This window comes from Salmo salar, chromosome 11 (genome assembly GCF_965601325.2).
Source record: "Salmo salar chromosome 11, fSalSal1, whole genome shotgun sequence".
NCBI classification, from domain to species: Eukaryota; Metazoa; Chordata; class Actinopteri; order Salmoniformes; family Salmonidae; genus Salmo; species Salmo salar.
Genome location: NC_138301.1, coordinates 14,782,886 through 14,809,889, shown reverse-complemented (window position 1 = coordinate 14,809,889; position 27,004 = coordinate 14,782,886). Strand labels below are relative to the sequence as shown.

The 27,004-nt window shown below is 44.6% G+C and overlaps 2 protein-coding genes across 5 annotated transcripts in view; one reads left to right on the top strand and one right to left on the bottom strand.

Moving 5' to 3' along the window:
• The window catches only part of si:ch211-186j3.6 (neural-cadherin), a 232,342-nt gene extending 222,969 nt beyond the window's left edge, over positions 1-9,373 (top strand). Inside the window, exons 32-33 of the mRNA XM_014126570.3 lie at positions 4,101-4,255; positions 6,535-9,373. Coding sequence (XP_013982045.2) covers positions 4,101-4,255; positions 6,535-7,059 — 680 coding nt within the window. The 3' untranslated portion in view covers positions 7,060-9,373. The remainder of the gene's footprint in view (positions 1-4,100; positions 4,256-6,534) is intronic.
• Positions 9,374-10,420: 1,047 nt separating this feature from the next.
• The window catches only part of LOC106562039 (protein C-mannosyl-transferase DPY19L3), a 40,375-nt gene continuing 23,791 nt past the window's right edge, over positions 10,421-27,004 (bottom strand). For all 4 annotated transcript variants that reach the window (XM_014126567.3, XM_014126565.3, XM_014126566.3 and 1 more), the window contains 11 exons: positions 26,166-26,297; positions 25,900-26,001; positions 24,353-24,426; positions 23,478-23,636; positions 22,362-22,490; positions 21,858-21,969; positions 21,515-21,571; positions 21,141-21,223; positions 17,164-17,296; positions 15,851-16,009; positions 10,421-15,111 (listed from right to left, as the gene is read on the bottom strand). In XM_014126567.3, the coding sequence (XP_013982042.2) occupies positions 14,908-15,111; positions 15,851-16,009; positions 17,164-17,296; positions 21,141-21,223; positions 21,515-21,571; positions 21,858-21,969; positions 22,362-22,490; positions 23,478-23,636; positions 24,353-24,426; positions 25,900-26,001; positions 26,166-26,297 (1,344 nt within the window). In that variant the 3' untranslated portion in view covers positions 10,421-14,907. The remainder of the gene's footprint in view (positions 15,112-15,850; positions 16,010-17,163; positions 17,297-21,140; positions 21,224-21,514; positions 21,572-21,857; positions 21,970-22,361; positions 22,491-23,477; positions 23,637-24,352; positions 24,427-25,899; positions 26,002-26,165; positions 26,298-27,004) is intronic.

Sequence of the window (27,004 nt, the reverse complement as noted above, 5' to 3'; positions counted from 1 at the left end):
CAAATCACGACACTAGAAAGGCAATGGGCAGGGCAATCCACACAATACAACGCACACGGGTCTTATCTGAAGTAGAGATTGATGCACTTCTCGATACATTTTATTAAATGAAATCATATAGCAAGTCACATCACCAACTGCTACCTGAATCCCTTTTCTAAACATTTTTTGTGAGAGTGTATTTTACTCAGCGGACGAATGTCAGAGTAGAGGGATGCTATTCCATGTACTTTTGAATTGACTTGTGAATTACAAGCATCCTTTTATCACTATGTAAAGCCCTGTGCCATAAGATATTTGAATCATATTTAAACACTATTCTCAAAACCCCTTTGTCTTCATAATTTGAATTCCATACTCCTGTCCTCTTCTTTCTCTCTCATTTCCATTGTTCTGATTCAACCTTTGTTCTTAAGGTTTCTTTGTCTTTAATCAGTAATATTTATGTTGTGTCTTCTTCCTACTTTGTTACTGAACTGCTGGCTGATTGAGGTTTGCATATCCTACATCGTTAGTCCAATAATTCACAGTAAACCTGTTATTGACTAAATGTAAAATGTATTGATCTCTAGCAAGATACAATCTCCATTATCCATCATTAAGCTATATGGCTACAGAGAGAATGTTTAGATTGCTAACTACACTGGTACTGAGTGTTGGCTACCAGCTGTGTGTGTAACAACAGGTTCTAAGAGACTGTAAATTTGGCAGGTGAGGCTACACACTGAACATTCATGGTGAAAGGAATGGAACAGCTTGGTTCTCCACTGTTTCAAGGTGTTGACTGATAATTCTGGATCACTGACGTCCGCCAAATACACACGCACACGCACGCACACACACGCATGCACGCATACACACACACGCACGCACACACACACACACACACACACACACACACACACACACACACACACACACACACACACACACACACACACACACACACCACACACACACACACACACACACACACACACTGGGAAGTCAGAATGTTCAGTCTGACGTGTGTGTGTGTGTGTGTGTGTGTGTGTGTGTGTGTGTGTGTGTGTGTGTGTGTGTGTGTGTGTGTGTGTGTGTGTGTGTGTGTGTGTGTGGGCGGGCGGGCGGGCGGGCGGGCGTGTAGGCTCGGCCTAATCCCTTCTGTCCTGCACACAGTTCCAGATTAGTTTAGCTTTTCATCCTAAAGTCTGAGTCTGTTGTGAGGTGGGGTTGAAAAAGTAGTCTCAGTCAGAGAGAGGAATACAACTCTATAAGATATCCCTCTTTTATGTCTCCTCTTTGTCGTCCTGCCTGTATCCGGATTAGTTTCCACGGTGACAGGCACAAATGCCACAGCTGTTAGACGGCAATGTTGGCTGGAGCCTTTTGAAGGTGTCTCTGGACCTGTTGCTATTCACAGTGTGGCGTCTTACAGTGACTATCCAGAACCTTGAAGGGTATTTGGCTGTCCCCACAGGAGAACCCTTTGAAGAACCCATTTGGGTTCCATGTAGAACCCTTTCCACCAAGTGTTCTACATGGAGCTCAAAAGGGTTGTACTTGGAACCAAAAAGGGTTCTATCTGGAACCCAAAAGGGTTATCCTTTGGGGGGGAAAAGAAACGTTTGAAAACCTTTATTAAGAGTCTTCAAGGTGGGTTTGGAGTCTCAGCTGGCTCTTTGCTAGGGATGGAATGAGGGTTATATGGCAAACCATTTAGCCAGTGAGTGATAACCTGGAGCCAATAGAGGTATGAGATGAGCAAAAAGTGGAGCAGAGAAAGAGTCAATGAGAGAGGACAGAAATACAGTGAGAGAGAATGACAGAGAGAGAGTCAATGAGAGAGGACAGAAATACAGTGAAAGAGAATGACAGAGAGAGAGAGAGAGTCAATGAGAGAGGACAGAAATACAGTGAGAGAGAATGACAGAGAAAGGAGGGACGGCAGGGAGGGAGAGGTACACAAGACACCGAAAGACAGCGAAAGGGATTAGGGGTACAAGGGAGAGAGTGAGAGAAAGGAAGAGAGAAATGGAAAGACAGACACTTAGTAATAGAATGAGGAATGGACGGCGCGAGAGCAGGCTTTGCTAGGCTCGCTGCAGCAAACAGCATTATAGTTTGATGGCCTTGAGCCTGCTCATTATTGGCTAGGATTGATTTATTTTGAGATTCTCATCGCGCCATGCTCTCGCTACGGGGATGCTCTCACTATGGTGTAACAGAGGAGAAAGGAAAACAGGCTTTTCTTCCTTTATCCACTTTCATATGGGTCTGAGCTAAGAAAAGTCTACAGTATATACTGTCCTCATGCATTACTGTATACAGAATCTAGCTATCATTACACAATAGGCATTAGTGCTGAAATCAGAAATGTAACTGTTTCAGTATTTTGCCATTCGGTATGCAAAACACTATGCCTTGCTCCTGGTGGAATTATACACTTGTCTTATAATTAGGTATTTCCTGACTAGTAAATTGCAACTTTTTTTCCCACTCAAAAAGTCCCCAAGTGGTGCAGAAAAACAAACATTCCTCAGTGAGATTACTTTTTTAATTTTTTATTTATGAATGCATCACAGGACTCAGCATGATGCACATGCCAGTTACAGTGTCTGTATGATTTTTTTTAATGAGTGTGGTACAGACAGAATAAATCATATTTAGTGATATTCCATAACCTGGTATTAGATGGTGGTGCGTGTTAGACATTGGGATGTATGTTGTCTATCTTAGGGTTACGGAGAAGCTTGTGTGAGGTCGTTAGTTGGGTGATGCAATCGATAGTGCAGACTTTGGTAGGGTTCTGATACGAGAGGAGGAGAGAGGATGAGAAGAGAGGAGAGGAGGAGAGAGGGAAAAAGGCGTGGAGGCAGACTGCAGCTAGCCAGCCACTCAGACCTCCTCTGCTTGGTAATCAGAGCAACAGTTCCTCTCCTGGAGAGAACAGACACACATCTCTAAATCGGAGAAGGCCTTTGAAGACACACAACCCAAATAGGGAAGTCTCTATGAGAGCTGACCTGAACTAACTTCAGAGAAACCTTTCTCTTAGTCACACAACACTCTCAATCCAAGTGATGACAGACCCGCATACACAAACACAGTGTTTCAGAGCTAGAGACAGTGGTCTTGAGATATCACACAACTTGATATACAGCCTATTCCCACACCTAAGAACAAGAAACGTGTCAATCTCTGAGACTTTTTTAAAACCTCACCCTCACGTAGATGAACATGTCTTCTTGTCTGAAGACAATTGCAACATTTCACAGGAGTAATAGAGTAACAGACAGACATGGGATTGCCTATTCCTGTGCAATAGACCCAGCGCCACAAAGCCCTCTAAAAAGCGACTTGATTTGCTTGTGACACGTGTGCGAGGAGGGTGAACATTGTGTTCGTAAATTGATATAGATTTTTTTTTTTGCAGCTTGTTTCTGGCTGGGTACACAAGTACCAAACTTCTGAAGAGGGAGAGTTCACTCAGAGATTGCCCTGATAATTGGGAGATTTCAATTCGATCTGTTTCAGCCTGTCGCCCTGGTCCCCTTGCTAAGTGACACCTTATCAAACTAATGATAGGTGAGCACACAACAATCAACAGATAGAACCAAAACAAATAAGGGCAATTGAGAGGGAGAGAGAGATAGCGAAAAGGAATTTGAAGAAATCTGAGGAATGATCAAAGCAGAGAGGTTGAGTCAAATAAGGTGTGACGGAAGGGGGAGGGAGGGGTACAGTATAGAGAGATTTATGGAGAAGAACTGTATGGGTAGATAATATACTCTTAAGGTCACAGCAGTCTATAGGGGAGGATTGATTTTGAGAACACCACTTGCAACTCTGCAGAGAGAGCCCTTATTGAGTAGCTGTCCCAGCAGTCAGCCAGCACTCCACCTGTCAGACCTCTCAGCACAGCCATCATGCTGATAATGCAATGTCAAATCAACGCAGTGGAAACGGTTCACGCAGTCACTTCTAATCAAACTGAACCAGGAACTCACTCACTCTCTCTCTCTCACTTTCTCCCTCTCTCTCTCTCTCTCCTCTCTCCCCTCTCTCTCTCTCTCTCCGTGCGTCTGTCTCTTCGTCCTGTGCTCTCCGGCACCCCCTAGTGCTGCTGCTGGGCATCTTCCTGTACACCCGCTGGCGCAGCTACAAGGGCCTAAAGGAGGGCGTTTACCACGTGTCAGCTCACCATGACGGCTGGGAGGACATCAGAGAGAACGTGCTCAACTACGATGAGGAAGGAGGAGGAGAGGAGGACCAGGTAAGAGCTAACACATCTATGTCTCCTACACACTTACACACAATGTGATACAGTGCCTTGTTGTCCCTTGTCACAAACTGTTTCAATGAAGGCAGTTCCAGACTGAATCGGTGAAGTGAAACAATTCCGGTTGGATTTAAGGCTAGGCATTATGGGTACCACACTAGCTTAAGCACACTCCTCTTCCCCGCCATGGCATTGTAACACCTTCTCACTCTGGTTCACCTCCTACTCCAACTAAAAAGAAACTAGTGGAGTGTTTGTATATTCATTAACTCCTTACACACGATGACACATAACGTGATTATCAGATGCTTAGTGATGCTGAAATCCTTTAAGAGGTCCTCTGTTGGATCTTTAGATGTGAGAGCTGCAGCAGCACACAGGCTTTGTACACTTTTCTCCACACTGCCCTTTCCCACCTGGACAAAAGGAACACCTATGTGAGAATGCTGTTCATTGCCTCCAGCTCAGCGTTCAACACCATATTGCCCACAAAGCTCATCACTAAGCTAAGGACCCTGGGACTAAACACCTCCCTCTGCAACTGGATCCTGGACTTCCTGACGGGCCGCCCACAGGTGGTAAGGGTAGGCAACAACACATCTGCCACGCAGATCCTCAACACTGGGGCCCCTCAGGGGTGCGTGCTTAGTCCCCTCCTGTACTCCCTTTTCACCCATGACTGCGTGGCCAAGCATAACTCCAACCACATCATTAAGTTTGCTGACGACACAACAGTGGTAGGCTTGATCCCCAAAAATGATGAGACAGCCTACAGGGAGGAGGTCAGAGACCTGGCAGTGTGGTGCCAGGACAACAACCTCTCCCTCAATGTGAGCAAGACAAAGGAGCTGATCGTGGACGACAGAAAAAGGCGGGCCGAACACACCACCATTAACATCGACGGGGCTGAAGTGGAGCGGGTCGAGAGTTTCATGTTCCTTGGTGTCCACATCACCAACAAACTATCATGGTCCAAACACACCAAGACAGTCGTAAAGAGGGCACAACAACACCTTTTCCTCCTCAGGAGACTGAAAAGATTTGTCATGGGTCCACAGATCTTCAAAACGTTCTACAGCTGCACCATCGAGAGCATCCTGAGCGGTTGCATCACCGCTTGGTATGGCAACTGCTCGGCATCTGACCGTAAGGCGCTTCAGAGGGTAGGGCATGCAGCCCAGTACATCACTGGAGCCAAGCTTTCTGACATTCAGGACCTATATAGCGTGAAGTCTAGGACCAAAAAGCTCCTTAATGGCTTCTACCCCCAAGCCATAAGACTGCTGAACAATTCATCAAATGGCCACCGTACTATTTACATTGAACCCCCCCGTTTTTACACTGCTGGTACTCACTGTTTATCTATGCATAGTCACTTTAGAAATGACCTCGACTAACCTGTACCCATGAACATTGACTTGGTACCGGTACCCCCTGTATATGGCCTTGTTATTGTTATGTCATTTTCTTGGGTTACTTTTTGATTTTATAAAAATGTTTTACTTTAGTTAATTCAATAAATATTTTCTTAACTCTATTTCTTGAACTGCATTGTTGGTTAAGAGCTTGTGAGTAAGCATTTCACGGTAAGGTCTACACCTGTTATATTCGGAGCATGTGACAAATAACATTTTATTTGAGGTAATCAATTACAGAGCACACCCACCCGTGTGTCATTTACTCCTCCACTCTACCATTCCTCCATCCTCTTTTCCTCCAGGGCCCGGGCTTCCATCTCTCCAGAGTGAAGCGCTGCCGTGGTAACGAGGGTGAATCAGTCTCGCCTGAATCATATGAATGTTGAAGTGATTATGTGTTATATAAAAATGGATGTTCTCTAGCCCTCGTCCAATATTTCACCGTGCTCTGTTGAAGTGAAATACTCCCCTCGCCCCCTTCACATTCCCTCAGATTACTTAGTGTATTCGGCTAATACGGTCTGTCACCTCTCCACTAGCAGAGAATGAATCTGGATTTTGTTCACTAAGGGAGAGAATGAAGACAGAGTGTAAATGTAGACAGGTAGAGCATATGCAGAGGAAGCTCTGCTCTTTTTTTCTCCTCACTCACCATCCCGTTCTATGATGTGATGTTTCACTTCTGTTTGAATCCCGGGAAGAGAAGCTGCTGCCTTGGCAACAGCTAATGTGGATCCTAATAAAATACGAAAATACTCTCCATTGCTCCATCTGTCCATTTATTCCTCCTTTCCATTCTCTATTTTGACATTCCATCCTCTCTCCCTCTGTGTGTGTGTGTGTGTGTGTGTGTAGAATGCATATGATATGGCCGAGCTACAGAAGTCTCTCCAGCCCAGTCCGGCCCAGTCTGTCCAGTACAGCCGCTCCAGGGCCATCCACCAACATCACCACCCCCACACCCAGCACCAACATCCCCAGCCCCAGGACACTCTTAGCAGGTTGAGCGCCAGCACCGCCCCTTCCTCCTTCACCACCACCCTGCGAAGGGACGTGCCCCCCACCAGGACCCCCGCCCAGGGCCAGAGCAGGCCCCTCCTGCTGGCCAGAAAGAGCCTGTCCTTCTCCAGCCAGGACCTGGCCCGCTACCTGTGTGAGATCATCCGGGACGCTGACCAGGCCCCAGAGTCGGCCCCCTTCGACTCCCTGCAGGTGTTCTCCACGGAGGGGGGAGGCTCGCTGGCCGGGTCCCTCAGCTCCTTCAGCTCAGCCGGGCTGGAGGAGGACACGGCTAGGGGCCAAGACTCCCTGAAGGATTGGGGCCCACGTTTCGAGAAACTCAAAGCCCTCTACGAGAAGACCGAGGCCAGCGACCTCTGAACGCTGAGGGAGACAGACCAAGCTACCGTGCTGCAGAGACCACCAAACAGCAGGAAACTACAGCGCTACAGTAAACTAATTGGAAGCATAGGAGGAGAGAGAGAAGTTCAGGAAGGAGAGAGACTGATGGAGAGCTTGTCCTCTCTGGGAGTGACTTATTCTCCACAGGGTTTTTCCTCTAAACGGGCCTAGAGCGAGGCTGAGGCTGGGACTGATGTTAACCTAACCAGGCCTATAGCTGAGACTCACTGTTCACCGGATAATGGGAGCTGCCAATCAATGACATGGACAGATTAATTATGGCACTTACCGAGCATGACACACAGACCTATTGTAGTGGCTTGCGGTTGACAATGATTCGGGTGAAAATGTTATTATATTTGTCAGTGAAATGAATTGCGAGGATTGCCTCACACCTCTTGGCCCTTGATATACCATATTCTGTTCTCTATGTCTGTGTTACATCAGTGTTTTAAAAACTGCTTAGACATTTGATACAGGAAGATCTTTTCTGTGGCCTTCCAGTGGGCTCTCTTTCCAAAATCTCTTTGCTGGGTGTGCAGTCAACAGTCAACAGTTGTGCTCGTGTGTTATACCTAAACTTCTCCTTCCTTGATTTGGTTTTCTATTCACTTCACTCTCCCCTCCATTCATTAATATTCACCGGAGGGAGAGAGCTCAGAAATCAAGCTGGAGAGAAGAATAGAAAGGACAGAGGAGCTGAGGAAAGGGCCTTTTCTGTTTCTCAGCTTTAACCTTCTTTCTCAGGAATACCAAACATTCTGAACACCACCATTGCGGCAGAGGGCCATGCTATGAATACAAATGACACATTCATCGGTCCAAGGTGAAAAAAGTGCAGAGAGGGTCGCGCCAAAGCCTCCTATAGAATTGACAGTGGACACCCTCTGACCTTCGCTGTTGTTGCCATGGCGTTGTGATCGTGGAGGCAGCTATAGTTGACTGTGTTCACTGATATATGTCTGGAAGGGAGTGTTTACCAGTTGTGTTAAAGAGGTGGTGGGGGCGTTCACAGTAAACAGTATGAGCCCAGCAGATTGAACGATCCAAGGGAAATGATCCAGCTACATGGGTATTCACACTAAGGATCTCACCCAGTGGGGTTCAGCTATTTATCTTCCCCAAAGCTGGAGGATGATGCCCCCACAAACAGTTCCCCCCTATCATATAAACCAGGACCAATCTGCCCAAACTAAAAACCCTTCAGAAGCCAGCGTTCACTGCATTTGTGTTGTTCACCTCTGCTTTGAGAGAGGAGTGCAGAGTGGAGGTGAAATTAGCCAAAGAATGCAGAAGGGAGGAAGAGTGGAAAGGAGGGAGAGTTTGTGCTGATTCAAAGCACCTCCGGGACTCTGAGTTAAATGTGCTTGTGTGAGGAGCTGTGAGGCTCCATGGGGAGTAGAGAAGGAGACAGGAAAGGGTTTGGGAAATGGTTTGTTGCACAGCAAATGGAATAAATAAGAAGTAATGTTACCTTCCTCTGCGATAGACTTAACACCAATGTTGTATTTCATGTATTTCGAGGTAGCATCAGCACACCCTTCTCATTATTTTGATTTAGTTTTTTAAAAATAAATCAGTGCAGAGACGCTGCATGTTGAGCGTGACGGCACAACAGTAAAGGGTAGAAGTGTGTTAAAAACACATCAGCGCACTAATCCTAATGGGAGTTGATGGCGGCGCTGTCATGCTGTAAACCAAAGGATCATGGGAGTTTTAAAAGTCGATTGAGAAGTCGACATTCTGATTATGGATTTCAAACGTGCCAATTTTCTGAAGGCAGCCACAACGTGAGTTTAAAATAGGATGGGGAGGTGAGGGAACGGAACGCTGCCGCAATGCAATGCTTTTTTCATAGACATCAAAAGCTCCTCAAGGGATGGAGTTTTGATTCATCCTCCGAGCACGGTTGGCCAGGAACCTGGCTTATAGAGGAGATAGTAAAAATACTAATGATTAAAATGTGAAGATTGTGTTTGGGATTCACAGGATTTCTCTCTGGGTTGGAGAGAAAAGATTCTACTTTAATTTGTATCATAAATGGCTTCAACATTGTCTAATGGATACAAACATATTGTGGAATGTTATGTTTTTACCTCATTTGTATATAGGAAGATAGTCATTGCTTTTTTAATGTGTAAATGGAAGAACTATGGATCACGTACTGCTTCTTTAAGAAAAAGTGAACTTATCTTTTTTTTTTATCATTATCATGACCGGCTTTGAATATAGATATCTTGGTGTTTTGTATTTGCATCAGTCTTTTTTCTCAATAAAGATTCATTTATTTGAATCAGTGATTTTCCTGATTGTTTGCATACAGCATGATGTGAGTTGATGGCAGGGTTCCCCAAATGGTGGCCCGCAGGTCGAATTTGGCCCGCGTGTGGTTTTATTTTTGTGCTCCAAGTTTTCTGAGCAGAAATGTCATTGTTTTATATAAAAAAAAATGTAAAAACACCAGGAAATCAGCTCCAAATTATTTAAATTTTGGAAATCTGTTCCCAAGTATCCCCACGCATAATAGAGTCTGTGATTGTATACAAATGTAAGCAAGGTTTGAAATATCTGTTTGGGCTTCTTGCGGTCAATTTGCAATTTACAAATTATTTGTCATTATGTTCCTGCCCCCTGACCATCCACTCAAGAAGAAAAAAAAAACATCCCGCAGCTGAATGTAGTCGATGATGCCTGGTTTATGGTATACAGAACTAGGAAAGCAAGATACCTTGTTTTTGGACTTCGAATAAATGCAATGATGGAGATTCTGTCTTGCAATGAATTTGTTGGTGTGAACATCAAAAGAATGGACAAATGATGACAGCAGAATACCACATGTGAAAACATTTTTTTTCATGCAAAGCAACAGAGAAAACAAAAGTCATTTTCGAAGAGAAAATGGAACACTGATCAATGGCAAACTGCATTCACAAGGAAGATGAAACAACATAAAACATGATATCCCACACCAACTAGTGCAATTTCTCCACCGGCACGTCAAACAGGACCAACCCATTTACTGGGTGAACAGACAGACACAGAACAATAGGAAAGGAAATGCCACAAACACCAGATTAGCAGAGGGGTGTCTTTTAGATTAAACACAGTGTTAAGTAATGAAGACTGGGCCATAGAAAATTGTCATCATGACTTTGAATGATTTCCAGATGGTACAAAATCTGATGCGGTCGACAGAATATTGGAAACGTTCATGTAATCAGTCTGCATTCAATCCCCAAAATGATGCCTATTTGATATTTAAACCCCCTGTAAGATTTTGCCCTGTAAAGTCTCTCAAGTTGACATTTAGCTTAAATCATGCAAAATACAACTATGAAAATGACGTGTAAAATTTTTTATTTCCTTTTTCAGCACTACAAGCAACTGTTAGGTTCAATAACAGACATATTTTACATCAACACAGAGATGAAATAGACAACTTTGTAGGCACTTTCATACTCTAAAGTAAATATTTAAATAATACCATGATGCAATCCACATTGCCAATATGCAATAAAATAACACACATTAACTATTAACAGTATTTAATCATTTGACTTTCCCTGTTAAGTCTGAATTTGTTTACATCAGGATTTAGACTACAGTGCATATCATAAGTATTCACCCTCTTGGAATTCTTCACATTTTATTGTGTTACAAAGTGGGATTCAAATGTATAATTTTTTTTTTTATCTACACAAAATACTCTAATGTCAATATATATATATATACACACACACACAGTTGAAGTTCACATACACTTAGGTTGGAGTCATTAAACTCGTTTTTAAACCACTCCACACATTTCTTGTTAACAACTATAGTTTTGGTAAGTCTGTTAGGACATCTAATTTGTGCATGACACAAGTCATTTCTCCAACAATTGTTTACAGACAGGTTATTTCACTTATAATTACAGAGCATGGAAAATTCCAGAAAATGTCATGACTTTAGAAACTTCTGATAGGCTAATTGACATAATTTGAGTCAATTGGAGGTGTACCTGTGGATGTATTTCAAGGCTTCCCTTCAAACTCAGTGCTTCTTTGGTTGACATTATGGGAAAATCAAAAGAAATCAGCCAAGACCTCAGAAAAAACATTGTAGACCACCACAAGTCTAGTTCATCCTTGGGAGCAATTTCCAAACGCCTGAAGGTACCACGTTCATCTGTACAAATAATATTACTCAAGTATAAACACCATGGGACCACGCAGCCGTCAATACCGCTCAGGAAGGAGACGCGTTCTGTCTCCTAGAGATGAATGTACTTTGGTGCGGCAAGTGCAAATCAATCCCAGAACAACAGCAAGGACCTTGTGAAGATGCTGAAGGAAACCAGTACAACATTTCTTTATCCACAGTAAAACGAGTCCTATATCGACATAACCTGAAAGGCCGCTCAGCAAGGAAGAAGCCACTGCTCCAAAACTGCCATAAAAAAGCCAGACTACGGTTTGCAACTGAACATGTGGACAAATATCGTAAATTTTGGAGAAATGTCCTCTAGTCTGATGAAAAGAAAATAGAACTGTTTGGCCATAATGACCATCGTTATGTTTGGAGGAAAAAGGGGGAGGCTTGCAAGCCGAAGAACACCATCCCAACAGTGAAGCACGGGGGTGGCAGCATCATGTTGTGGGGGTGCTTTGCTACAGGAGGGACTGGTGCACTTCACAAAATAGTGTGAGCAAGGAGGCCTACAAACCTGACTCAGTTACACCAGCTCTGTCAGGAGGAATGGGCTAAAATTCATCCAACTTATTGTGGGAAGCTTGTGGAAGGCTACCCGAAACGTTTGACCCAAGGGAAACAATTTAAAGGCAATGCTATCAAATACTAATTGAGTGTATGTAAACGCCTGACCCACTGGGAATGTGATGAAAGAAATAAAAGCTGAAATAAATCACTCTCTCTACTATTATTCTGACATTTCACATTCTTAAAATAAAGTGGTGATCCTAACTGACCTAAGACAGGGAATTTTTACTAGGATTAAATGTCAGGAATTGTGAAAAACAGTTTAAATGTATTTGGCTAAGGTGTATGTAAACTTCCGACTTCAACTGTATATATTGTTTAGATTAATGACATTTTTTTATTTTATACCTTGATTAGATAAGTATTACAGCTGTGAGTCTTCTTGGGGTAAGTATCTCAGAGCTCTGCACACCTCGATTTTTGTAAATGATTATTTTCTACAGTAAATCATTCAAGCTCTGTCAAGATGTTGGTGATCATGGCTAGACAGCAGTTTTAAAATCCTGCCATAGATTTTCAAGCAGATTTAAGCCAAAACTAACTTGGCCACTCAAGAACATTCACTGTCTTGGTAAGCAACTCCAGTGTAGATTCGACCTTGTGTTGTAGGTTAGGTGCTGCTGAAAGGTGAATTCCTCTCCCAGTGTCTGGTGTAAAGCAGACTGAAGCAGGTTGTCCTCTAGGATTTTGCCTGTGCTTAGCTCAATCTCATTTATTTTTATCCTGAAAAACTCCCCAGTCTTTGCCGATGTCAAGCATGCCCCTGCCATGATGAAAATAAGGATAGTTATTCAGTGATGTGTTGTGTTGGATTTGCCTCAAACATAAGGCTTGCATTTAGGCCAAAATGTGTATTCCTTTGCCGTGTTTTGGGTGGGTAGTGTGTAAAGCATCTGTAAAATTTCCACTAACTATCTACTAACCCTTATTCTAAACATAACCCTGACCGTAAGATAACCCTAACCACAGTTACTTATCAACAGATAGTTTGACCTTAATGGCATATTGACAGTATGACCGTCTGTAGAGCATCTACAGATGGGACTATCCAAATAGGTATTTTAACATGGTCACACTAATCACATTGCACATTTAGTAATGACAAATGCATTTGAAACTTCACACACAGTAAAACATTTATATGACTTAATACAATGATTTTATCAATAGGAGTGGAGGAAAAGTTACGTGTGTTGATAACCACACCAAAGTAATAAAAAGACAGCACTTCAAAAAGTCTATTTCACACGAACGCCCGCTGAATTTGCTAGATCCTTCCATTTTGATTTTTGGCACAAATGAAAGTATGGCACCGACTTTCCCATGGGTTGATGTTTCAGCATTGTCTCAGTGAAAAGTTTGGTGTTTGACTAGCCACGTGCAACAGGCACACGCAGTTTCAAGCCTGCTAGAGTTTGGTAGACGGACAAGCAATATCCCCCGTCGTAGTACGGATGAAGCCTGAGCTGGAATGGGAAAGCAACAGAAGCTGGCTAGCTTTAGAAAACTCTGAGTAGATCTACTGTAGCTTGCTTCGTCGTACACCCCTCTTGTCTTTGTAGTTGAATCTGTGCTTGAAATTCAATTCTTGACTGAGGGACCTTGTATGGGGGACAGAGGAAGGGGTAGTCATTAAAAAAATAATGTCAACCCCTATTATTTCACATGTAACTTGTGATTTGTTAAGCCACAATGTTACTCCTGAACTAATTTAGGCATGCCTAAACAAAGGGGGTGAATACTTATATGTAACAACTTTATTTTAGTCATTTAATTCTTATTAATCTGTATACATTATATTATTTAAATTCTTTTCACTTTGACATTATTGAGTATTTTGTGTAAATCCATGACAGGAAAATGACAATTAAATCTACTTCAATCCCACTTTGTAACCCACCAACGTGAAAAAAATCCAAGGCGGTGAATACTTCTGATGCCCACTGTATGTTAGCCAGCCCTACATAGACCAGTTGCCATGAATATGTTAATCATTCACCTAATTCAACATTGACCAGTGGCCATGGTTTACCCACAATGCTGTCCTTCTACATAATACTATATGATTCTGTGGTGTTGCGTTGTGAGCGAATACACACAGTTAATAAATTATCTGCTCTAGCGTTTGCTCATTTCAAAAAATACTGTCGGTTTAAATGACCAATGCATCTAAACTGAATTATTAATAAATATGAAAATTAAGAATGTCAATGCTCAAAAACATTACATTAGTATGCACTTATTAGGCAAACATAATGAAATTACTTCTCCCTCGTACATTCTTTTATTAGCCAACTCCTAAATTAAACATCCAATTTCAATGCAACGGAATGAACAAGCAAATACTCTTCACAGTGATAGGACTGTTATGCATTACAATGAGAATGCCACTTCCCCTTGATCCACCACAACTGACAACTTATGCAGAACTTTGTGTTTCTGTGAGAGAGTATCAAAAGAGGAGTCCTCATTAACAAGTGGAGACGAGACATGGCACGGTTTAAAAACAAGGAAATGGAACAGGGTGCAGCTGTGCAGTCAGGCTGCAGACCCAGCCACCAAAGAGACCAGACTGGCCTTCGCAATAATTACCCCCGCTGCTCTAGCTTTCAATCAGCTCCCTCTCAAAGGTCCCTCTCCTCTTTCTTCTCTGCTCTCCCTTTAGTCCGGGTGAACGCGAGAGAGAGCCGTGAATGTTGTTGTGATGTGCCGTCATTTTCCTCTCCTGTTTAAACATGAGCTTCCTGACACAAAGCCCTGGTTTGATATGCATGTGCTCATCTGCTCGCCCGGCACAATCAGACGCTGTTCAAATCAGCGCCGTGTCAGCCGGCCGTGATTACCTGCCTCGGGCTGCCGTGGCGCAGGGAGGGATGGAAGGAGGGAGGGAGGGTGCAGCCATGGTTCCAGATGAAGTTGAGTAGACCAGAGAGCAGGGAGCACAGAGCAGTCATCAGGTTATCAACATGGCAGGGAGCAGGAGGCTGAGTCGGAGACTGGGCGGGCGGGCTGGATATGGGTGGGCGGGGGTTGTTTATGGGGTAACCCAGGGTCTTATTACTGGGTTTAATCCTGCATGGCCACCGGCTCTCTGTCGGCCTTGGCTCTCTTCTTGCCCCTCCTCAGCTTGTAGACGTGGAAGGTCTTGTTTTGGAACACGCGGGTGAAGAGGGCTGTGTAGGCAGGGCCGTCTGTCTTGACGGACTCACAGAAGCGAGGGTGGGAGGCGTGGACCAAGTCTGGGTCGTTGTCCCCAGGGCCATCCATGATCTAATCCAAAAAGGCACATTAGATGCATTCAAATAGTACCCTTGAGTTAGATTTGTACCACAAGGATCCAGGGAATTCAATAATTGACCCCCCCAAAAAAATCAGTTTTTGTTATTCTCTCAAAGATTTCTGAGTTGAGCCAATCAATACGTGATGTGGACGTGGGGTTCACATGCAGTGAAACATTACTAACCCCACATTCACCACTCGGGAAGGATGAGACTACGCAAGGCAAGCATGCCTCCAGAAACCCAAATAACCAGTGACTCATTTATTCTTAGCATCAAAAGCGGGAGGAGAGAAAATACATCTTCCAACCAGCGGTGATACGCAGATCAGAGGAGGATGAATCTCCAGACCCGATGCTGCCTGTAATTGAGCCCTTTCAAAGCAATCATACTTTGATGTGTCTATGATTGACAGAGGCTGACAGACAACATGTGATTTAGAGAGAGCACATGCAAACACACACACGCACACCCACCCAAAACAACCCTCCCCATCCCAATCTCACTCTCACAAACACCCGAAGAATCTATCCCTCCCTCCATTTCTCTCATACTGAAGAGGTCCAATCAATATTTCTCCTATCAGCTCTCGGAAAAAAAGTAGATTTTAACCAAACAAACGCACATCAAAAACACTCACGCGTGTACATGCACACACGTGCAGTCATACATTCGTGAAATAGCTGGCATCACATCGCAGAATCCCAAACCCTGCCAGAAATGACACCTACATGTCCGTTGGCCAGATCCAGCAGGTCTCGGAGCCTGCAGCCCCGGCCATGCCTCCTCTCGTAGCAGATGCTGTCCTCCATCACCACGAAATCAGCCCCCGCCGTGCGCAGAATCCCGTGGACCTCCTCTGGGGATTGATGGGCGTAGATCTGATACACCTGAAACGACCAGGAGGAGAGAAACACACCCAGGGGACAATACACACACACACACACACACACACTCGTAAACATGGAGGACAACACAGTACAACACAGGGCTCAGATAGACACACACACACACACACACACACACACACACACACACACACACACACACACACACACACACACACACACACACACACAGGCAGGCATGACTTATTGATAGAGAGTTGGCTATGAGAGACCTTGTGATGAGTGTTAACAGTGGGCCGTGCTGGTGCTGGGGGCTGACCCCTCTGTGACGCTGAGTGGCAGACAGACGCGCAGCAGGGTGGTGTGGAGGGAGCATTCCGCTCACGTCCCCCAGGCAGAGCCAGAGCCCCCGAACCTGAGGAGCGAGCCCTCCCTCGCTTCTCCCTCCCACAGCTGCAGAGCTTCATTAGTCAGAGTTCTGCCTGCAGAGCTTCGTGAGGCCCCGCACCGCCGCACGACACAGAATCACACGCCGTAGAGCACCACCCACAGAGTGGCAGAACGCTCTGTACCCAACCATCCAGCAGCCGTGCACCATCTCCTCTCCTGTCTGCCTGCCTCCCCCTCACCTAGCCCCACGCGCTGCACTGTCTAACGAGCTTTAGCGACGGTTCACACCACCACAATTCATCTATGCATCTGACAAATGCTACTTGCCATCCCTGGGTGAGATGAAAACATGGCGTTGTCTGGCTGATAAAGTCGCACGCTTCTGTTAAACTGAGGGGAAAGCCAGACAGGAAATATAAGTGACTGATGGCATGCTCTCATGCTGAGGCTTATGGGACTCCATTTCTCCCGCCGCGGTTGACGTCCCCTCCATGCTAATATCACAGCACAGGTATACGGAAGTGGTGTCCTCTCCTTGATAGCATCGTCACCCGAGTGAGGGTCATGCCTTTGAGTTCCGTTACAATTGTGGAGACGATTTGAACACGGCCCTTTTCTTTTCCACGTGGACAGTTTAATTCCCTGGTTGGACTGGCTTTAAAATGGAATTGACCCCCAACCCTGGTCATCACATATTTACAGGTGAACCGTTTTCTCTGTATTACTCTCCTCTCAGGTCAGGTCTTGTGCAGACATACACTTTTTTAAGTATAGAAGTAGGATAAGGATGAAAGGGTTTGTTTTACCTGTCTGGTCCTCTCTCTCAGAGCTCGGTCTTCATAGTGTGGGTGGTTAGTCAGGACTCTCCCTGTGCACAGTTTGATCCCAGCCAGCAGCTGCATGCTGCCAGCAAACACCGCCTTCTTGGGGGTCTTTGAGCTGGAAGACAAGGAAGAAGATATCGGCGTTTATACTGCTGTACGCTACACAGAGGGCCATGCCGCGTGCGAGCATGATCCGCCACAGAAGATCCACCGTCGGCATGCTACAGCCGCTTCTCAAACCTGGGTAGAAGATGTTAACATGCTGTAGAGCCGCTGCATTTGTGTATTTATCAAAATGGGATTGGCGGTTGGTTTCTCGTGACTCAGTAGCAGGCTAGTACCATATTGATGTCCGTACTTGGACACTGCAGGTATTCTTTACTCAGTGCCATCAAGTCCTTTTACAATAACCAGATGTGAAAAACCTTTCCTTTCTTCTTCACAGCTACAATGACGCCAATATAGATTCTTTTAATTAAAGAACAAATACTGTACACGCCAGCTAAAAGTTTTGCGGAGGAACAACTTCAAGGAGAGATTCTAAGGCTGCTCGGAACATATCATTGACCTCGGACAAATAAAGCATGTTCATCTTTCTTTCGCAAAGGAATCTTTGTCAAGACGTTTCTAGAGAGGTGGCGAGGGAGGACTCACAGGAAGGACTCAGCCCGGTGTGGAATGTTTGACATTAGAACAGCCCAAAGAGCCTGACTCGAAGTAGAGCCTTGTTGTTACCACAGCCCAACCTTGGCCTTCTCATAACACTGATCTCCGCTCATCGACACAGGGACTGCACACGCCTGAGAGCCCCCCTCTAACCAGCTACACAACCCGGGGGGCATTTTTTGTTCATCTAACACAAGCCACTGAGAACAGAACAATCGTTACGTTTACAATCTGAGCTGTGTACACTCTCCGGCAAGTCTGATTACATGGATACACTCGTGTGGAGAGAGAGCGCACGTTTCCACTCACGGCACCAATTTACAGTAATAATTATATTGGTGGTAATTGTTGGTAACAACTGAGAAATCATGTAATTTCAGGCAGAAACAAGCAGCACAGTGTGTGCATAGTTGGTTGAGAACCACCTGTCGAGCTGCTGTTCAGGTATTTCACAAATCAAGTAGGCAGTCGAGAACAGCACAAAAGAGCATAAGAAAAAGGTTGTTTGCTCAAACACACACACACACAGGTAGAATTGAATTATTTCAGTTTAATTCCCCGAATTAAATTATTTCAGTTTCATTCCCTGGCGGAGGAGCCATTGTATTATCTATATTAGAAAAGGAAATCAAATCACTCTGTAACTCGGTAAGAGATCATAGCAGAGCCTCTTTCACAGCAGCTATTATTTCTTCCATTCCTCATGTTGATTTGCCGTTCAAATCCCCATTACAGAAAAAGAGGGGAATAGGTTGAGACCGCTGACTCCCTCTGGGCTGTGGGGGGAGAGATGGGACGCCCCCGCTAGGAGCATCAGCAGCTTGCGGGGCTAATCGCCAGCCACCCTGGGCTGTGTGATGAGGTGATGGGGCTGACCTCTGACATGCTCTTCCGGGTCACTTCCTCCTCTCCGGGGGAGTGTGCGTTTAATTACTGCATATTCAAGTGGGATTCCTCAGACCTCAGCTGATTTCTATTTCAAATGTATATTCTGGTATCTAAATGCCTGCCGCCCCGGTGACATTACAAAAACGTATTAATGATGTTAATAGTGGGGAGGACACGGATGGTGATTAAGAGTGAAATTGGTATGCATGAATGTGCCTGTGCGTTACTTCTGCTACATGCAGAGGTGGGACTATGTCATGCAGTAAATTAACAGCATTGTACACCTGTTGATGCACACTTTAAAGTGGTAGTGCTGCCGGCAGAGAGAGAAAGAGAACAGATTGGTAGACACTGAAACTTTCCACCTATCAGAGACTGGAGGAGGAGGATAGCCTAGTAACGTCTACACAGCACGAGTCCAAGAGAGGCAGGTACGGGAGGGGGATGCTAACAGCACTGAGGTGCTAACGGCTGGGATTTGTAGGGAGCTCAGGTACGGCAGAGATGGAGATAGAAACAGAGATGGGCCTGTCACGTCCGTCCTAAGATCCTACAGCTCCGCTCATCCTATCTGACTGCTCTGCTCCCAGCTAGAAGAGATGGATCACCACAGATATCGGCTGTTACACCAACCAGCCACTATAATGGCCAATTCAATTGCCACAGAGTTCGGAGACTGAGTGGAGGGTGATGATTGATTGATTGACTGACTGATCGTTTGAGAGAGGGATGGTTGGCAAAAATTTCATTATAAGCAATTTCACAGTGGGCGAAGTTACAAGCTTTCTATCGATAATATCCTGAGGAGGGGAATAACTGTGGTTCATACGAAGATAGACAGAGTTTTACTTACTGCTACTGACATACTCTGGAGACTATGTATAATAAGGGGAAAACTTCTAATTTTGACAAATTATAAGGAAGAGAAAAGTCAAGCTGACAGAACGACAATTAGCAAGGAGATGAAAGTGGAGGATATGAGAGTCTGAAAAAACATGAAGAAATCCACAGTTTACAGCCTGAAAACGTCCTCTTTGTTCCAGTAGTGAACCGAAATTACAGCCGCTCTTACAGCTACAGAAGTTTCCCTGGGAAAACAAAAGCGTCATTTGTCTTCATTATTCAAAAACAAGGCAACATTCTGAAATAACTCAGCTTTCCAGAATCAAAGGATGGCGTGACAATATTAACCACCGAACAAAAGAGGGGAAATTAATTGCATGGCAGCCAATGCTCTAAATGATAAGGGTGTCTGTGATGACGGTGCCTCACAACGCTGCCCAAGACCGTAATGACAAGGCACCAGCACAACTTAAAGGGCACCATCAAGCGTGGAGCCAGCAAAGTCAAGAGAGAGAACTTATCAAGCGTATTCACACACAATGGCGAGCTACCTACCACTGACTTCTGAATGTGCATTTAGCAAGAGGAAGCTGGAGGGACTCACGATTACAGACTCAGCTTTAACTGAAAAAGAAACGGTCGGCAAACCAGTTTCATCAAGGAAGTCCAGGCTGCCAGAAGAGCTGCTTGACAAACCGTGATGCCCACGAATGTATTGATGTTTTAGCAGGAGTACATCAGTATTCTGGAGCTGTACGTTTGTGTTGCTTCTTCTTCTCTCCTTAATGTCTCTTGATTAAATCTCCTGAACTCCTCAGATTTATTACAATGTAACTATTTAAAAAGCGCCCATGGATACACGGTATGTTCAAGTACATTCGGCAAGATTACCATAACAAACCAATAAGTACTTCATGTAAATACTGTGAATGAGACAGAAATATATTTTCCCCGTTTTTTGGTTTTTTTTTCTCTTCACATTCCCTCTGAATTTGTGATAATCTACAAACAAGATCAGCTTTGCTATGCCCAAGTCTCATGAAACACGATCACTGCTTAACTCTTTCATGTTAAATGTAATTAGCGCAAGGCAAGAGGCTTAATGCGCTAGCACCAGTGAAGGTAACTCGACACGCTAATCCTCCGAGCAAATTGGATTTTCTCTGGAGGCAGAGAGACTGTGTTATTTCACACAGTCTTTTTAAAGGTCTGTCCTCCCAAGTCAGTCTCTCTCAGAGCCAAGGAGCCACGCCAAATTCACCTCCATCTCTTGATCACATCAGGACTGATTGGCTTGATAAAAACCCTTCCACAGGGGCCCGGGGCCACGGGCTGAACCGCTGCCAACAGCTGGGTCCTCTCCAGACCTCCATTACTTATTCATGCGCCACAGCTCACCAAATCTACATTTCACATAAACACATGCAGTCACAGGCAACGATGGCGGAACTTGATCTGTGGAACAAAGCTAACCTGATTTGCGGTCGTTTGACATCTACGCACGTGTGCATGTACGTCTGCGTATGTGCGCACATTCAAGCAGAAATACATCGGGTTTTTACCTAATCCAGGTCATCAGCTCAACGGTGTCAGGGTCGTAGAATTCTCTCAGTTCTGATAATTCCGTCATCAGTTTGGGCCAGAACTACAGAGAAACAGCATGGAGAAAAATACTCGAAATAACCAAACTCCACAGAAACACATCAGCTCACAATAATCACTTCCATATAAACCAAACGCATCCATTCACACATCCCGATGACTGCCAATGTCTCTGTGCAGTTGATAGAGAGAGCCAAAGTCCTTAACACACTAGTCACCGGCCAGTTGCCGCTTCCATTTTTAACTCCATTTCAGTTCACAGATACTGCAATTTCTGTGGGTGAGAAAATATTGTACTGCAAATTGTGATGAAATAGCAAGGCAAATGTCTCACCTTGTAATATAGAAAACACAGAATGACAAGTGGAAGCGTGTACCTGATCAGCCTCAGCTGCAAAACGAGAGAGAAAATTACCAGGGTGAACATTACAATCTGTTGTGATATTTCGTTTCTCTGTACAGGCATGTTGGTGGTCGTTGGTTGTTACCATACTGCCACCTACTGGATAAGGTTGTAACTGTTCAGCACAGTATAAGCAAGCAACCATTCCAACATGTTCCTACTGGCTCAGTGTAGGACTGGGACCATCTCATGGTGGAATGCAGAAGCTGCTAACCGGTACTGTGCTCATTCTTCTGTTAAAAGAAACCTTAGGGATCGGAGCTGTTGCCTTTACCTTTGTTTTAGTGTTACAGTGAATCATGTTAAGGCAGAGGGACCACAGCTCCTTGCCACACACGCCATAGGCAGCAAAGGCACACATATGGCCAGTCCACAGATATTTCATTCTGGAGAGAGAAGAACAGTGTCTTTAAAAGATCAGAACAAGCTTATTTCAACTTTTTTTCTTAACTGTGCAAAAATGTACTTTGCATTATAAGGATATTATCAGCAGCGTTCTCCTCATATTATGGGGCAGCAAAATAAACATGACAAATTGGAAACGGTGTGTAATCAAAACATTTGACAGATAAGGAAAGAGCAGTTTGGAGAGAACAAGAGTGGAGAGAGAAAAAAAACACGAAAGACCTGGGGAGGACCACTCAGACAGAGGACAGATGGGCAGATTAAACAGAGAGAAGAAGAAGGAGAGAGAGATAAAGGAAGTAGATGTTGTATATTCAGCATAATTCCAGACCTGTCGGGAGAGATATCATCTTGAACAAGCAGCGGAGCTCACCTCATGGTGCCGAGCGCCAGGAGGCCGAAGAAGACGGTGTGTAACAGATTGTAGGCGACATCTGCCCGCATACAGATCGGCCGCGCCTCGCATCGGCCTTTCGGCGGCCGCCCGACCGCTGAAGAATCACTGAGAATAACATTGATGCATAATACATAAAGGCGAGGGCTGGAGACATTAGGCAGATTATTCCGTTTGTCTTTCGCTCTCCTCCAAAAGGTTAACTGGTGTATCTGAAATGAGCCTGTAATGATTAGCTTGTGCGAGGGTTGAGTGCCTGGGGGTCCAGACTGGGTTCTGATAACTGGAATGAGAACAGGACAAAAGGATAGGAGGAGGATTCTCTCTCTCTCTCTCTCTCTCTCTCTCTCTCTCTCATCAAACAGGAACAGAACCACACAGTGAGACGTGACATGCTCAGATACTCACAGGGCCTTAGGGAGAGGACTCAGAGGATTGTTGTGATGCTGCCCGCCACCCACTACCTCAATACATTCTATTAGGTCTCCACACAGCTGGAGAATTACGGAACTAACTGACAGCAGTGGCATATGAGTGGCTAAATCATTATAACATGCGCAAAGACTGTGGTCGAGTAGTAAAGTGGGCTCTAAGTACATACTGTACTACGACCCTAGAGATGGGGGTTCAACACCTGTGTGGTGTTCAACCCTCCTACGGTGTCTCCTCTTCATCTACCTCCCCGTCGGTAGCTAAACTGTCTAAATAAAGCATATACAAACACAAAAAGGAGATCCTCTTTACTAATTATTAAAAGAAGAATTAATGAATCACTAATTCAAAAGAATAATGACGTGATAGATGTGTGGGCTACCAACAAGCAACCTCTTGAACTCTACTCCATCTCAGTGTTTTGAAGCCGGATAAGACAGGCCTCGGCATGACAGATGGTGAAGGAATTTAAGGAAACAGAATGAAGAAAATAAGTGACAACACAATAAAAATGTGGATCAGCGTTGTAATATGCACATGGGATTAAGGCTGATGGCGTTCGGAAGCCAGGGACCCGTTATGTCCGGGGCATGACTCAAGCATATGTGGGCTGTGTCCGAACGTCCTTCTCAGTCCACAGCCACAGGAGGATATCCAACTTACCAGAGGTTGGCCAGTGTTACCAGCGCCAGCATCACCAGGAGCACAATCAGGGTGACGAGGTAAGGGTATGCCAGCAGAGTGCCAGCCAAGCGGTCAAACGTGTCCAAGGGAAGCAGCCCAAAGGCTTCCTCACATAGGTACAGACTGGCATCAAAATCTCTGAGAGAGAAAGACAAGACAAGACCAGACCAGACCAGACAAGACCAGACAGGGAGAGAGAGAGAGAAAGAGAGACACAGAGAGAGAGAGAGACACAGAGAGAGAGAGAGACACAGAGAGAGAGAGAGACACACAGAGAGAGAGAGACACAGAGAGAGAGAGAGACACACAGAGAGAGAGAGACACAGAGAGAGAGAGACACACAGAGAGAGAGAGACACAGAGAGAGAGAGACACAGAGAGAGAGAGAGACACAGAGAGAGAGAGAGACACAGAGAGAGAGAGAGACACAGAGAGAGAGAGAGACACAGAGAGAAAGAAAGAAAGACACACACAGAGAGAGAGAAAGACACACACAGAGAGAGAGAAAGACACACAGAGAGAGAGAGAGAGACACACACAGAGAGAGAGAAAGACACACAGAGAGAGAGAGAGAGAGAGAGAGAGAGAGAGAGAGAGAGAGAGACACAGAGAGAGAGAGAAAGAGAGAGAGAGATGTTGGCAGGCTCTTGTAACACTGGCTTTGAGTATTGACATAGCAGTTGTTTCCTTCAGTTTGCTGTATACTTAATCTGAAATACTACAGCACATTTCCTCTGTGTGTATAAATTACATTTAATATGCGATCAATGAAAGGGGTTTTATCAGGATTCTACACTGAGTAAGTGTCAGTTAGTGAATAATTAAAACACGATGAAGGAACTCAGTGTATACTACCTCGTAGGGCCCAAGCCAAATTTGGACTTTATGAATTTAAAGATGTGTTCATCAGATCGGAGCTGCAATGCTTGCTGTACAAACATGAAGATACACAAGGAAAAGAGATAAGGTCAGGTTATGCATGTCTGAGTCAACATGAAACAGCCAGACCTTTAAAAACAACATTCCTTAGAGGCAAGTTAACATCAAGTACATTACAGACGCATAGTTATTCCCATGTAAATTTCAGTTATATGCTATATTTTGAAACAGCTGGAAATACAGTACCGGTCAAAAGTTTGGACACCTCCTCATTCAAGGGTTTTTCTTTATTTGTACTATTAAGTACATTGTAGAATAATAGTGAAGACATCAAAAACTGTAAAATAACAAATCAATTTCCTTCCTTCTTAATGCGTTTGAGTCAATCAGTTGTATTGTGACAAGGTGGGGTGGAATACAGATGATAGCCCTATTTGGTAAAAGACCAAGTCCATATTATGGCAAGAACAGCTCAAATAAGCAAAGAGAAACGACAGTCCATCATTACTTTAAGATATGAAGGTCAGTCTATGCAGACAATTTCAAGAACGCCTCTTCAAGTGTAGTTGCAAAAACAGTCAAGCGCTATGATGAAACTGGCTCTCATGAGGACCGCCACAGGAAAGGAAGACCCAGTGTTATCTCTGCTACAGAGGATAAGTTCATTAAAGTTACCGTGAATCAGGCCTTCATGGTCGAATTGCTTTTTGAATTTATGAATCCAGGCTGTGTAAGGGCTAATTGAGAGTGATGGAGTGCTGCATCAGATGACCTGGCCTCCACAATCACCTGACCTCAACTCAATTGAGATGGTTTGGAATGAGTTGGACCGCAGAGTGAAGGAAAATCAGCCAACAAGTGCTCAGCATATGCGGGAACTCCTTCAAGACTGTTGGAAAAGCATTCCAGGTGAAGCTGGTTGAGAGAATGCCAAGTGTACACATTTATTTATTTATTTAACCTTTATTTAACTAGGCAAGTCGGTTAAGAACAAATTCATATCTACAATGACGGCCTACCACGGCCAAAACCGGACGATGCTGGGCCAACTATGCGCCGCCCTATGGGACTCCCAATCACTGCAGGATGTGATACAGCCTGGATTCGAACCAGGAACTGTAGTGGCACCTCTTGCACTGAGATACAGTACCTTAGACCGCTGCGCCACTCGGTAGCCCAAAGTGTGGCTACTTTGAAGAATCTAAAATCTAAAATAGATTTTGATTTGTTTCAAACTTTTTTGTTACTACATGATTCCATATGTTTATGTCATAGTTTTGATGTCTTCACTATTATTCTACAATGTAGAAAATAGTAAAAAGAAAAGAAAAACCCTGGAATGAGTAGGTGTCTCCAAACTTTTGACTGGTACTGTAAATGTTTTCACGACGTCCTCCTGACTTCTGTGTGCCTTTCTCCTGGCTTCTCCACAGCTCATAACACACATAGATGACTTGTTATTCATTCCTGGTGACAGGAGGAGGGGGGGAGGAGGAGGATGTAGTACAAGTCTCAGGGCTCACCTTGGCTAAATAATGAATAGTGAACGTTAGTGCAAGGACGAGGACGGTGTGAAGGAGCAGCTTTCCCAGCCGCGCTGCGAGACCTCCGGTCTTCAGCCCTCTCTCCATGGAACACAAGGCAAAAAGACAAAGAGCTTTCAAAAATACAAACAGTATATCAGTGTATCATGACCACTGATATTGCACTTACTGTATATCAACACTAAAATAAACCAGTCAAATCCCTGGGGTTTTAAGAGGAACATATGGTATGTGTTTGGTCTCACCTGGAAGTGCTTGACAAAGAGAGCGGCCACAATGAAGCTGAGAGCCAGAGAGCCCAGGATCATGGAGTTACAGAACTGCAGCAGCCACACGGACAGCAGGCTGCTTACCTGGACTAGGTACAGGCAGGTCACCTGGAGAGAGGAATCGGTAATAACATATGCTATTTAGCAGACGACTTTATCCAAAGCGACTAACAGTCCTGTGTGCATACATTTTACGTATGGGTGGTCCCAGGAATAGAACTCACTACCCTGGCATTACGAGCACCCTGTTCTACCAACTGAGCTACAAAATCCATACCCTGCCTCAACCCTAGCCATAGCCTCAAAGATTTGGCATGGGCCCTCAGATCCTCAAAAGGTTCTACAGCTGCACCATGACAGGATCTCGACCGAGCTGCCAGCCATCCAGGACCTGTGTACCAGGCAGTGTCAGCGGAAGGCCCTAAGAATTGTCGAAGACTCCAGGCACCCAAGTCATAGACTGTTCTCTCTAACTACCGCACGGCAAGCGGTACCGGAGCACCAAGTCTGGGACCAAAAAGCTCCTGAACAGCTTCTACCCCCAAGCCATAACACATAACAGTTCATCAAATGGCCACCCTGACTATTTGCATTGTCACCCTTTTTTTGGGGCACTGAATCTCTTGCACTGGCTCTATGCACACTCAATGGACTCTACCCACACGTTACACTGACACTCCAACACACACTGACGCCACACACACTGCTGTTACTCTGTTTTTTATCTATCCTGATTGCCTAGTCACTTTTACCCCAATCCACATGTACATATTACCTCAATTACCTTGTACCCCTGCACATTGATTCGGTACCAG